At 53.8% G+C, this 13,078-nt stretch overlaps 1 protein-coding gene across 1 annotated transcript; it reads left to right on the top strand.

Moving 5' to 3' along the window:
* Window positions 1-8,784: 8,784 nt before the first annotated feature.
* On the top strand, window positions 8,785-10,799 carry LOC130543898 (ral guanine nucleotide dissociation stimulator-like). Its single transcript, XM_057313004.1, has 5 exons — window positions 8,785-8,858; window positions 9,317-9,671; window positions 10,004-10,036; window positions 10,411-10,532; window positions 10,725-10,799. Exons 2-5 carry the CDS (start codon window positions 9,552-9,554, stop codon window positions 10,759-10,761), a joined length of 312 nt encoding a protein of 103 aa, XP_057168987.1. The 5' UTR covers window positions 8,785-8,858; window positions 9,317-9,551; the 3' UTR covers window positions 10,762-10,799.
* The last annotated feature ends 2,279 nt before the right edge of the window (window positions 10,800-13,078 follow it).

Below are 13,078 nucleotides of genomic sequence, written 5' to 3'. Positions count from 1 at the left end.
CCCCTGCCCAGAAACAGCTTGAAAGTTTTAGTAGCATTCTGCAGTCTAGGTGCTTAAGAGGGGAGGTGGGCTCCAAGATCTTCTCAATTATTCATTGAGTAACTACACACTGAGCACTGCCCTATGCCAGGTATCTTGCTGGGCCCGTGCGCAGAGCTGAAATTACCTAGGGCTCCTTTGCTTTAGGAGCTCCCAGTCTACACATGGACCAAAGCTCCAAAGAGAACGCACGTGAAAGAAAAGAGCAAGCGCTCTGTACTAGGAATGAAGTGTGCTACGGAGGAAGGCTGGGGAGTCACTGCATGGAAAGATATGAAAGGCCTCACTGAGGCTGAGGTTGCTGAGAACAGATTGACCAAAGGGAGCTAGACCTGCACACGTCAGGGAGCAGCGTTTCAGGAAGAAGTGACTTGTGCTGCAGACACTCAATAACAGAAGCCAGTTTGGCCAGAGGAGTGAAAAAGGCAGCCAGGGTGGCTGCAGGGACACTAGGAGGAGAGCAGAGGGGAGGGAGGAAGGCAGGGACAGATGCTGAGGCCTGGGAGACTGTTACTTATCTAGAGTTGCCCCGGGACTGCATTGCCCTGATACCCTGCACGTGCAGGTGCATCGCTTTAATTTCTAACAGTATTTGTGGGTGAAGAATGCGGGCCCAAATTAGCATGGTTCCCCAGGCTCAAGGTGTGTCAGTGGCTGCGGCTGTGACCAGGGCCATACTGGAAGAGGATTTTGTCATGAGTTGGCTCACGTGACTCGGGATGCCATCTGGACTCAGAACCTGAGTTCCTGTGTGTCTTTTGGCCTTGGCACTGCCTCCGTTCTCTGTCCTGTGAGCCTCTGTAGATGGCAGCTCAAAACATCGGTGCTTGGTTCTGCTTCAGAGAGAGAAGAAGAAGGGAAAGGGAAGGAGTGAGTAGTGGAACATGATGGAAAGTAACTAGGGAGTGAGAAACTCTTTGCATGACATGTAGAGAAGCTCTAGGCATGGTACTTCATCACGTTGAATATGTCCTGTGGGTCAAAAGCCAGTCACTGACCACTTAGCGGTTACAGTCTGATGCCTATACCACAGGTCAGGATCCCTGGGAGCCATGGTGAAAGCCGCTCCCCTCATAGACCCAAACGAGGTAAAGGGGTCTCGTTCTTCATATAACGGGAAACAATTGCATGGTTTTACTATAGAGGATGACAATGCCTGCATCTTCTTGCTTTTCCAGACCATCATGGTGCCCACCTTAAAATGAGGCCAAGAGGGAAAGTGACAGTTGCAGTATTACAGGGCTGGAACCCAGGCCTCTTCTGAGCAGCCCTCCATGCCAAGTCCCACCCCTTCTTGTAATTCTTCCATCTTGAAAGTTGTGCCTCAGATACACAGGGGACCACCCCACACATGTAATAAATACTCTTATCCACAGACACCAGAGGATGTCCCAAGGAAGTAGATTCTAGCCTGATCCCCACACTGCAGGCTGGGAAAGTGGGGACTACGTGAGAGACGCAATGACATAGGACACACAAGTGCGCAAAGAAACATAGAACGTAAGGTCTGAATTCAGCTCTGCCTCCTGAAGCTTCGGACCCTAGTTCCATTTCCAGAGAGTGGTGGCTATGGCCTTTTTGGCTCATTGTGTCCAGTTAAGGAGATGACATGGGGGAGAAAGCTAAGGAGTCAACTGCCAAGAAGGGGCTCTGGATAGGTCTGAGTGAACACATGGTCCCAGGGATTAGAATCTTGAAAGAGTGACCTCACTTCCTCTGTGATAGGCCCCAACTGAACTTAGAACTCTGGTAACCGGGCACCCAGATTCAAAAGACAACCTGCTCTCCAGCTCACTTGGGTGGAGACATTCGAGAGAGCAAGATGTTCTCTTGCTGCCTTCCTCCCTTCAGGGTCTCTGGGCCCAGGCAAGCCCAGAGAGAGAGACTTGCAAATAATTGTAGACGTCGGCTCAGCCCGCTTTTCCGAGCCCTCTGGACATGTGGCAGGAGACACCAACAGGTAACACGAGGCAGCTCAGGGCAGCCCACTGGAGAGCAGGCAACAACTGTGATGTCACCTCAGCAGGCCCACACCTCTTGCCCCTCATTATGTGTGTCCCTGTGTGTGTGTTGGGGTGGGGGGCTGGTTGTCTATGTGTAGAGAAGGGGACAGAGGATGTGGGACACACCCTTCCTGGGCAGAAGGAAGCTGCCAGGTGTTGGAAGCCTGGCCCATCTTTCATGTTCACGCCCCAGGTCATAGCAGGCAGGATGAGAAGCTGAGCACTGGGGACCAAGCTCAACTACCTCGATGTTAATCACGAGCTCTAGAGTTTCATCCGGCTACCTCCTTGCTCGATGTCTTTTCAGCTGCCCCTTTTTGCCTCAACTGGAGAACAGGATTTCTAATGCGGGTGGCCCCTTGTGGCAATGTCCCGGGAGGACACTAATGTCTCTTGACCCCATGTCTATGGGGCACTGCATTTTCAGAGCTGCACCCAGGAGGTCATCGAAGAGCTGGTCTGGGACTTCAACTACAACGCCCTAGACAAGTGGCAGGTGCACCAGGCCACCCAGGATCAGTGCCGCTCTGAGGTGAGAATGGGAAGAGGGTTCCACACGCCCAGGGCCCCCACACAAATATGGGGACAAACCTGGGGCCCTCCCATGGTGTTTCCACATGAGTGCCCCGCAGGCCCAACCACAAAGTCATCCCAGTATCCACACCTCCACCACCAGCTGTGGGAGAAGGTAGGAAGACACTCTTCCCATAGGTGGGAATGGTAGAGAATAGTGTTCGTGTTTTTTGCAGTTTGGGGCGTGGGTTATTCTGTTTCATTCTGTTTTGTGTGACTTTTCCCGCAGCCATGAGTGTCTTTGCATTTTGCTACTGTTTTGAGTATTTTCTTGACTCACCCCAGCCATCCTGTGTAGAACCCAGCTCCACTGTCCTTGGAGAACGTGTCCAAGGCCTTATGAATCCTCACCCCACACAGGGTGATTGAACATAAAAGGAACGGTGGGATGAAGCCATTCTATATGTTCCTCTGTAACGTATCACCTCTCAGAACACATCGACTCATTGTATGTCCCCCGGGTCACAAGCTGTGTCCTCATATGTCTTTTTGGACCTCCGTATGGGAGGTTGTCTGCCGCCGTGAATCAGCCTTTCAAGCACGGATTGGGTGCAAGGCCTCTGATGCCTCCTGGCCCAGGTAGTGGACTCTGTCTTTTCAGAGTTCAATCCAGGCCATCTTTGAGGAGCTGCTTGCTCCAAAGGCTCAGCTACTCCATCTCCCTTGACAAGCAGCAGGTGCCTCGGCCCACAACAACATCCAATGCTGGTCTGGGGTGAGAACAGGTCCAGATTGATGTCCAATCTCAGGACCCACAGATGATCACGGCAAGGCCAGAACCCACACTAGAAACAACCAGCTCCCCTGGGGCCTGCCGAGGAAGGTGGATTTCCCCTGAACCTTTCTCCCCACCTGAGGAACAGACCAGGCCGCAGCAGCCTAGGGAAATGCCATGCATTCCATGCTCTGGACAGTTCTCAGGCCCAACGTCTATGATCTCGAGCAGCGTTGGAGATGCTAAGCCTCTGCTTTCTCCTGTCTGCAGTAGGGATGTTGACTGATGACTCAAAGGCATACAGTTCTTAATAAAGCCTATTCAGAGAGAGAAAGGCTGTGGTGGCTCAGCTAACAAGATGTGTTGAAGTGACCAATGCTTTCTCATTTCACCCCTAAAGGCAATTGTACTTTCAAGCCTAGAGCCTTTTTCTGGGTGGGCCCTCAAGTCCCTTTTCTTGCACAAGTTCCCGAAGGGATGGGACTCTCTGGTCTGAGCACCAGACCCTGATCATCCTGGTGGTTCGTGGTGTTGAAGCTGACTCCATTGCCCCCCACACCCCCCTTCTCTACCTGGTGGGAAAAGGAATCATCCCTGTCCCTGGATGAGGCCCAGACGATGCTGAGGCTCCGAGAAGGCACAATGGAGCATTTCGTACAGTCCCTGGTGCCATCCTTCCCAGATGGGAGCATCTCAAACACCTCAACGATCTTCTGCATGTACGAGATGTTCACTTCAGCCACACAGGTCCTGGGCCAGCAGTTCAATCGGTGAGTGCCCACCCCATGCACAGCACAGGGTGAGCCTCCCATCTACTGGGTGTACATCTCGGGAATGGCACTACCCTCTCTGACCTTCCCTTTCCTCTTCTGAAAACTGGGGTGGTTAAGAGGATGAACCTCATACAGGTACTGTAGGAAATCATGGGAGGAAATATGGCACGGTCTACTCTGGTGCTTGGCTCTGTAGAAAGGGCTCCTGGACGTGCTGGGCATCTTCTTGCTTAATAGTTCTCTCTCTCCGGTCAAGAAGCTCTCAAGTGCAACCCTCACAGGCCGGTGGCCCTTCTGGGTTGACGAAAGGAAATGCAAAGCAGGCAGTTTCCCCATGTGCAAAGGACTTCTGAGATTCCATCTAGATGGTTCTGGTAGTTGTCCTTTGTGTGAGCAGCTCAGGGGCACACTGGGAGCAGGCAGACCAGCCCACGGGCCACTCAGGATTTGGAAAGTGCGGGCTGGGAAGTAGTCGTTCAAGAATGTATATTAAGCACTAGGAATGTGAATGGAGAGAGGAGATACAGTGTCTGGGTCTCAGTTCTATTCAGAGGGTCAGATAGGCACTCTGCACACCCTAAGCATGCATGTCCAATGGTTGTTAGATGTGACATCTTCGTAGCCTCCTCTAGCTTTGAAAGGATCCACCTAGAGCTGGATCATAGGACAGATGAAATGATCAAGTAAAACTGGGACAGGGGTTTGGGTCCAGAAGCAGGGCTGGCTGCCTCCACAGAGCAGGGTGGGGGACTACAGGGGTGCTGGCTGGGGAGGGATTTGCCAAACCAGGGATCTCACCGATCTCTTGATTTCCAGTGGGTGGGCTTCATCTGGGGGGCTTCATGTGAAGAAGCAAATGAGTCAAAGAAGGCTGTGGAGGGGGTCCCGGGCCCTCTGGGCGGCAGAGCACAGTCTGGGCTCAGTGGGTGCCTGAAACACCCATCCCTTTGACGGTCCCAACTTGCTCTGCCTGCCCCTCCCTGCTGACCACCCCAACCGGGGCCAAGAACCGAGGCTGTGCTGAGCCGACCACTCACAAATCTGCCTCCAACCTGAGCCTTGATACTGGTGTGCATGGAGGATAGAGTAGATCAGGCCCATGGCCAGGTAGAGGAGAGGAGAAGTGGAAAAACCAGACTCATTCAGGTTTTCTGGAGGACCAGGCCTCCCACTACGAGGGCAGCTAGAGAGGGGTTGGAAGGGGGCTGGGGCCATCCTCTGGGACCCATACAGAAAGAACGGTGCTGTGGGAGTAGCATGTGCAATGCAAGGCCAGGCCTCTGACTCTGCTCCACATATGACTCTCCCCAGCACCCTGTCTCCCTTCTTGGGTACCTGGCCTGACCAGAATTTGCAGGCTATCTATCAGTCCCTGGGCCGTGACCGTGTCGAGATCAAGGTGGCCTATGTGCATGGGGCCATGGTTCTGAAGTGGCATGCCTGGGACCTGACAAACCATGTCCCCCTTCTCCTGATGCAGCGGGAACTTCTGGCGCTCACTGAGGCAGAGGTGGAGGGTAAGGGGGATGGCAAGCTGGGAAGGCTAACTGGGATGCGGTTCATGGGCTGGGTATTCCTTTCAAGGCCATGGGGTCTGTCCTGGTTTTGCAAAGGCATCCGGAAAGTCAGTGATGTGGATGAACCTTTCTCTGTCTCCTGCCCCAGTGCCAGCTCCAGGGCTCCTTCCAGCGGCAGAGCCAGGAACAGGGCCTCCTATAGAGCTAGAGGCGACCCCAGCTCTGTGTCAACTGTCACCTGCGGTGTCAGAGCCAGCCTCCCCTCCGTCAGCTGTTCCAGAACTGCAACCCGTGCTCCCATCTTCTGCATGTGTGCCGGGTGCTGAGCGGCAGTCAGCTGGACCACCCTTTTTGCTGGAAAGTTTCACTCAGGCAACAGCCACAGAGCCCACCGCGGCCCCAGAGGCTTCCTGCCACCGCTGTGTCACCCCAAAGAACCAGCTGGGTGAGGAGAAGCCCGACCTCCTGGACTTCCCTCCCAGGCTGGTGGCAGAGCAGCTCACGTATATGGATGCGGTGAGCAGCTGGGCTCTCAGGGTGGGCCAGGGGCAGGCCTTCCTTCTGCTCTCACCTGCCCCACACCTGCCTTTCCCTGATGTGGACTCCTATGGTCTGGGACCAAATCTCAGCTCCACCACTTCCCAACCCTGTCAACCCATCAAGGCTCTTAGCCCCAAGCTTTCCCTATCCAGCTGCGGACTGTAGCGAGAGACCATGATAAGCACTGATACGGAGGTACTAGGGAGAAGAAATGAGCCAGAATGGAGAGACCAATGGGCAGGCCCTGGTCCCGTGGGTGGAGGAGGGCAGCTCCCTGTGTTCAGTCAAGTCCATGGGTCACCCACTCATGTGCCTTGGAGGATGAGTACCCTCAGCATTGATTAGGCATCTGATGTGTCCATGAGGACAGGGCAGACGGAAGAATGTGTGGTTGCAGCTCCCGTGTGAGAATGTGCATCTGAAAGGGGGGGAAGGACCAGGGGGATGACCAGTTGGAGGGGAGGGGAAGAAGCCCCCTTAGGTTGGACCACCTTGCAGTGCCACCTGGAGCTGGGAGTTCCTGAGCATGATCAGGGTGCCAATGCCCTCCTTCCTTCCCTTGCTCTGTTTGCTCCTGGGTCATTGTGTACTGGGTTCCCTCAGGGAAAACAATGGAATGAAATCCACAGTCTCGAACCAGGCTCAGGCCAGATTCTCAGCTCCCTGAGGTCCAGCTCTGACCTGTGACCCCCACGTAGGACATGAGTCTTGCATGGGAAATGGCTGGGTGAACCAAGGTCCGCCTGTTCTCTAGGAGCTGTTCAAGAAGCTGCTGCCCCATCAGTGCCTGGGCTCCGTCTGGTCCAAGCGCAACAAGCCTGGCAATGAGCACCTGGCACCCACAGTCCGGGCCACTGTCGCCCAGTTCAACGGTGTGGCCAAGTGTGTCATCACCACCTGCCTTGGCAACCCAAGCATGACAGCCCGGGACAGGGCCATGGTGGTGGAGCACTGGATCAAGGTGGCCAAGGTATGCAATGGGAAGCCCAGCCGAGGTGCTCTTGAGTCTCGGGCACTGCTCTTCCCTTGATCAGGTCTCAGGGTGGAAGGCCCTGGTCTTTGCCCTAGGGACTGTGCAGTCCCTAGGCTCTTTGGTCCAGGGGCATGCTGACCTCGCCTTGCATGGCCCCATGCTGGGATGCTCCGTTTCTGCCTGGCTCCTTCCTTGGAGTGAGGTAAAATCTTCCTCCTCCTCTGGGCCTCACGTGTGCCCTTCGGCAGGTCCCTGGACAGCGGCTTCCTCCAGCAGGAGCACTTTCCCCTGAGGGGGACTGAAGCTTGAGAGCCAATAAGGTGCTGGCTCCCCAAGTGACAGCCCATTCTCTTCTCTCCCCAGGCCTGTCAAACCCTGAGGAACTACTCGTCCTTACATGCCATCCTCTCGGCTCTGCAGAGTGTCTCCATTCACCGCCTCGAGAACACGTGGGGGAAGGTTTCCAGGTGAGTAGGCCTCTCTCCATGGAGGGACCAGGATGGACGAGGGAGCTCCCAGAGGCTTGTCCTCTTCACCGTCAGGCAGCTTGGACCTTCTGGGAGGCGGCAAACCCCGACCACAGGACCTGGGCTGGTGGGTGGGTCTCTCAGCCTCCCTGGTGAGGAGGCCACCATGCCTCCCACTTTAGAAATCAGTTTTGCCAAATGTCCCACACGTGGCTGAGCTGCATTAAATCTCTTCACGTGTTTCCTTGACAGCCACTAAGCTCTCTGCCCATTTGAACCCCAAATTGACCCAAACAGCGTTTCTCAATGAATATGGGAAGGGAGGCCCAGGACGAGCCACATGAGAGCTCCCTCCCATGTCCTACAAAGACCTTAGTGCTCAGAGGATCCCAGAAGAAACCCTCAACCAGGCAGGTTGACACTCTGGGGTTCTCAAAGAAAAGGCACTCGCACTCAACCCTGCCACATTATTCGTCCATTGATCCTGCCTCCCTTGCCTCTCTTCAGGAAGCCATTGAGGATCTTTCAAAAGCTGTGCAGCAAGGACACCGCACAGGGCAGGAACCTGCTCATCAAGGTAGCCTGGAAGGTGTAGGTCTGGAAAGAGAGGAGGGGTGGGAGGGAACAGGGTCCTGAGTGGATGTAGTCGGGAATGGTCTGAAGCATTCCTTGGGGAGGGGAAGCCTTTGTCATGAATGTGGCGACAGCCTAGGTGAGGATGCCGTTGGTGGCGAGGGGGCAAGCAGGTGGTGTCCAAGCAGACTCCCTAGCCTACACACCCTCTCACTCTCTGTCGACAGCTGGTCCAGGTGGGGGCCTCTACAAACCTGGAGAGCCCAGAGGACAGACCTGTGCTCAGTGATGGGGTTGGGCTGGGTTGAGGGCCACAACAATGATGAGAGTAATAGGACCCTGAGTCCTCAGGAGACCATGGGAGATAGGTGGAGTTGTCACGTTTCCCGATGAGAAAACAGGCTCGGGGAGGCCAGGCTGCAATGTCAAGTTCACACATGGAGTGAATGTTGGAATGAGATTGTTCTGGAATCACTCACGGCCTGCTTCTGGATAATGGGGCCTCAGGATCAGTATGAGTTAGGTCAGATGTCTAGGTTCTGACGTCCAAGATGGTGGGGGCAAGTGGCCTGAGGGTATGATGGTCTCAAGGAACTTGTTCTTGGTCCTGCAGGAACGACCGTCCAATAGATTTGCCACCCTGGTGATGGCCCTCCGGGGAGCCCAGAAGAGGATGCAGAAGAAGGTGAATGTGCCTGAGGCCCAGGGCCTCCAAAGTCAGAGGAGGAGGAGGGCTCCTCCCTGAGGGCTGGAAGCCTCCCAAAAAGGAAAGATCAGGAAGGGGGGGACATCCTTCCCACTCCAGCTGCGGCTCCTGGGGCCACAGCTTCTACAATTCTTATTTCAAAAGAACCAGGAGGAGGGTCCAGAAAGGTCCATAGAGAATGGGTTTTGCGGGTGGAGAGGGACTGGCCTAGTGCTCCATTCCCTGGCATTTTTGAAAAGCAGGCCCTGAAGGTGATGAGGAGTCTGATGTTCTGGGGGGGAAGGGAAAGGGAACCCGTGGGGGGAGGCTGCTAAGGGTCCTAGGCTGCTCCACGTGAGCCCATGGGGTGGGCTAGGAGGCTGGAGCGTTTTCAGTGGAGGGTCCCTGTGGACACCAGCGAGCAGGGACTCATCCCAACCCTCCCCCTCATGACACAGGGTGTCGTGCCTTTCCTTGGCACTTTCCTCACCGAGCTGGTGATGTTAGATACCGCCATGGAGGACTATCTGGAGGTGGGTGAGCCTGAGGATTGTGGGGGAGGGACCAGAATCCGGAGGTTTGGGAGCAGAACGCCCCTGTACTGAGCCCTGAGCTCTCAGGACTCGGCAAACCTCCCATCATGACAGCCTCACGGCTACCCTGTGAGCCTGGGGGCTGTTGCCCATCTCAGGGATGAGCGAGGTGAGGCTGCAGTTAGGCCACGGCTCCCGGTGCCGAAGACTGGTGAAGCAGCAGAGCTTCCTGAAGGCAAAGCTGCATGAGGTCTGTCTGAGTGGACCTCAGCCTCCCCCGGTGAGTTTGCCCGTGGGGGGAGAATGAAGTCAGGACCCTCCACGTCAGCAAGCACCTCAGTAGCCGCAACAGCCCCTTCCTGCCTGAGGCTTCGGCCTCCCCTACTGTCTTCCGAGAGGGTGGTGCTGCAGGGTCCCGACCTGTAGCCAGTCCATCTGCCCCATGTCCTCCTTTCTCTGGACCCCAGAGCCTGGCCTAGATCCCAGGCCCACTATCTGTGTATGCACGGCCCCCTCATGGGTCCTGGCCATGGTGCAGCATGAGAAGGGATGGGAATCAAGTGCTCCTAAGAACCAGGGGCCTCATTCTGATGGACTTTGTCTGCTTTCCAGGGGAATGAGATCAACCACCAGAAAAGAAATAAGGTGAGCATATGTGGCGCTTCCCGCAGGGAAGGGTAGGGAGTGGGCCTCAGAGATGTCCCTGGGAAGAACATTGCTTGGCTCCATGCCCTCCACCTCACATTTCCTGGGATCCCTTGAGAAGAAAGCAGTGCAAGTCCCATCCCGTTAGGAGATGGGGACAGAGCATGGCATCCAGGAGAACTTCCCGGAGGAGGGGCTACTGATATTCACCTCTGAGAACAGGTGGAGACCAGATGAATCTCTAGGCAGGAGGGTGGCCATGTGTGCCAGGACCTGGGATAGGTCCCCGGTCCCGCTCCTCAACCGTCACCAGGTCCTGCAGCTCCCCCCCCCCCCAGGCTCCCTATGCATCCTGTGCTTCTCTGTCTGCTCAGGAATACCAAGTCATGACGGACATCATGCTGCTCCAGGTGGCTGCCGAGAATTACACCCTAGAGCCCGAGGATCCTTTTTGGGCCTGGTTCCAGGCTATGGAGCCGCTCAGCGAGGCTGAGAGGTGAGGCCCATCAGGAGCTGGGTCGGTGAGGTTCGGGGTGGACTCTTTCTGCTGGCCACTCCTGGGATCCTCCTTCCCTGGGCAGCCTCAGGCCTTGTTGCCGGGGCGCCAGACTCCAGCTGTGGGCAAACACTGGCAGGGACTCTTGAATGGAAGCTCCTGGGCAACTCACAGGTGTCCCTCTGTCCTTAGCTACACCCTGTCCTGCCAGCTGGAGCCCCGGTCCTAGCTGGTCAGCAGCACTCAAGAAGGAGAAGAACTGGCCGCAGTCAACCTCAGGGCTGTGCAAGTGTCCAGTGGCCCTGCAGGGATTCCTCAGCAGCTGCATCCTTGCGCCCATTTTCTCCACACCCCTTCCCCCCATCTATTTCCTTATGTAGGGGGCACCATTTAGTTGTTTTAAATAGTACCGTGATAGATTTGCATGTTAGGAGATTAAAGCCCTTGTTTTGTTTTAGAGCCCATGTGTGTGGTTTGGGTCTTTTACTTCCTGCAGTAATGGAAAACTTGCACAGACTCTCGTATTCGTTCCTGACCTAGGAAATCTTCCAGAGTCATCAGCTACTGTATGTGGGAGGAAGGAGAAGTGGCAACCCTTCTCCCTAGCCACTGGAGGGCACCCCCAAATCCCCCTTACTCAGAGCACGGGTCCATTTCAGTCAATGAATTTGGGCAAACAGCAGAGACAGCCCCTCAGAACTCCTGAGATTTAGAGGTTGCAGGGACTTTCCCAGGAATAGCAACAACCACTGAAAGTGGGAGTCTTTAAGACTTGTACGCCCCAGAACTCCTTCCTGCCCCAGGACTGGGGTTGCCTTTCTCCACTCTAAGGCCAGGAAGACTGTGTCCTGCTTCTTCCATTGAGATGCTTTTTTAGTTTTGTGTTTGGTTTTGGAACTTGTCGTATTGTAGTTCAATCTCTGGAACTGCATCAGCACCTAGTGGGGAAAAACACGGGGGAGATCAAATCCTGCATGTGAAGGGGACAAAGGCAGAGGAAGATAATTTGCAGATGGACTCAGGGCAGGCAGGACTTTCCAGCCTCAGTCTCCCCGTTGGCCGTTTACCAAGTTTGGAATCTTTCTGGGATTCTTGTCAATGATCTCTGGATTCCCTTTCCTGCTTGTTTTGTGTGTTGGGAGAAGATGGGAGGGGTACCTTAAAGGGCACACCTGAGCCTGGTTCCATGAGCATCTATGCTGACCTAGGAGCCAGGATTTCCAGTCTTCGTGCATCTCCTTATGCAGTTCTTCTGAAGCAGCAGTTCCCTCCAGGCCCCAGGCTCTGCGTCCGATCCATGGTAGCCACTGTTCCCTGGCTGGCATCTGCTGGATCAGGGATGGGTTCTCTCTTGCCAGGATAATGGGAATTTTTTTTAAAATTTTTTTATTATGTTTTGTTATTCCCCATACAGTACATCATTAGTTTTTGATGTAGTGTTCCATGATTCATTGTTTGCCTATAACACCCAGTGCTCCATGCAATACGTGCCCTCCTTAATACCCAGCACCGGCCTAGCCCAATCCCCCACCCCCTCCCCTCTGAAACCCTCAGTTTGTTTCCCAGAGTCCATAGGGGAAGACTTTTTTAAACAAACCCAATTTGATGAGTTTTGACACGTGTATATACCCATGATAATGAACATAGTCATCATTCTCAAAAAATTCCCTGATGCCCTTACAATCCTTCCCTCCCCCAACCATCCCGTCACCAGGTAATCACTGTTCTACTTTCTGTCTGTCTGTGTTTGTTGGTTTATTTTTATGCAAGGGTGCTCTTTATTTTTTTATTTAAATCCAATTAATTAACATATAATGTATTATTTGTTTCAGAGGTAGAGGCCAGTGATTCATCAGTCTCATATAATACACAGTGCTCATTACATCACGTGCCCTCCTTAATGCCCAGCACCCGGTTACCCCATCCCCCACCACCTCCCCTCCAGCAACCCTCAGTTTGTTTCCTATGATTAAGAGCCTCTTATGGCCTGTCTCCCTCTCTCTCATCTTGTTGTATTTTTCCTCTCTTCCCCCATGATCCTGTTTTGTTTCTTTAATTCCACGTATGCATGAGATCATATAATTGTCTTTCTCTGATTAATTTATTTTGCTTAGCGTAATCCCTCCAGTTCCATCTACATCATTGCAAATGGCAAGATTTTATTGTTTTGATGGCTGAGTAGTATGCCATTATTCATACCACGTATATATATTCCATTCCATATATACCACATCTTTATCCATTCATCTGTCAATGGACATCTGGGCTCTTTCCATAGTTTGCTGGTGTGGACATTGCTGCTATAAACATTGGGATGCAGGTGCCCCTTCGGGTCACTATATTTGTATCTTTGGGATAAATACCTAGTAGTGCAATTGCTGGGTCATAGGGAAGTTCTGTTTTTAACTTTTTGAGGAACCTCCAAATTCTTCTCCAGAATTAGGTACCAGTTTCCATTCCCACCAACAGGGCAAGAGGGTTCCCCTTTCTCCTCATCCTTGCCAACATCTGTCATTTCCTGACTTGTTAATGAGGTGGTATCTCAT

The sequence above is a fragment of the Ursus arctos genome, unplaced genomic scaffold, assembly GCF_023065955.2.
Source record: "Ursus arctos isolate Adak ecotype North America unplaced genomic scaffold, UrsArc2.0 scaffold_16, whole genome shotgun sequence".
NCBI lineage: Eukaryota > Metazoa > Chordata > Mammalia > Carnivora > Ursidae > Ursus > Ursus arctos.
This window is presented reverse-complemented; position numbering and strand designations above follow the sequence as displayed.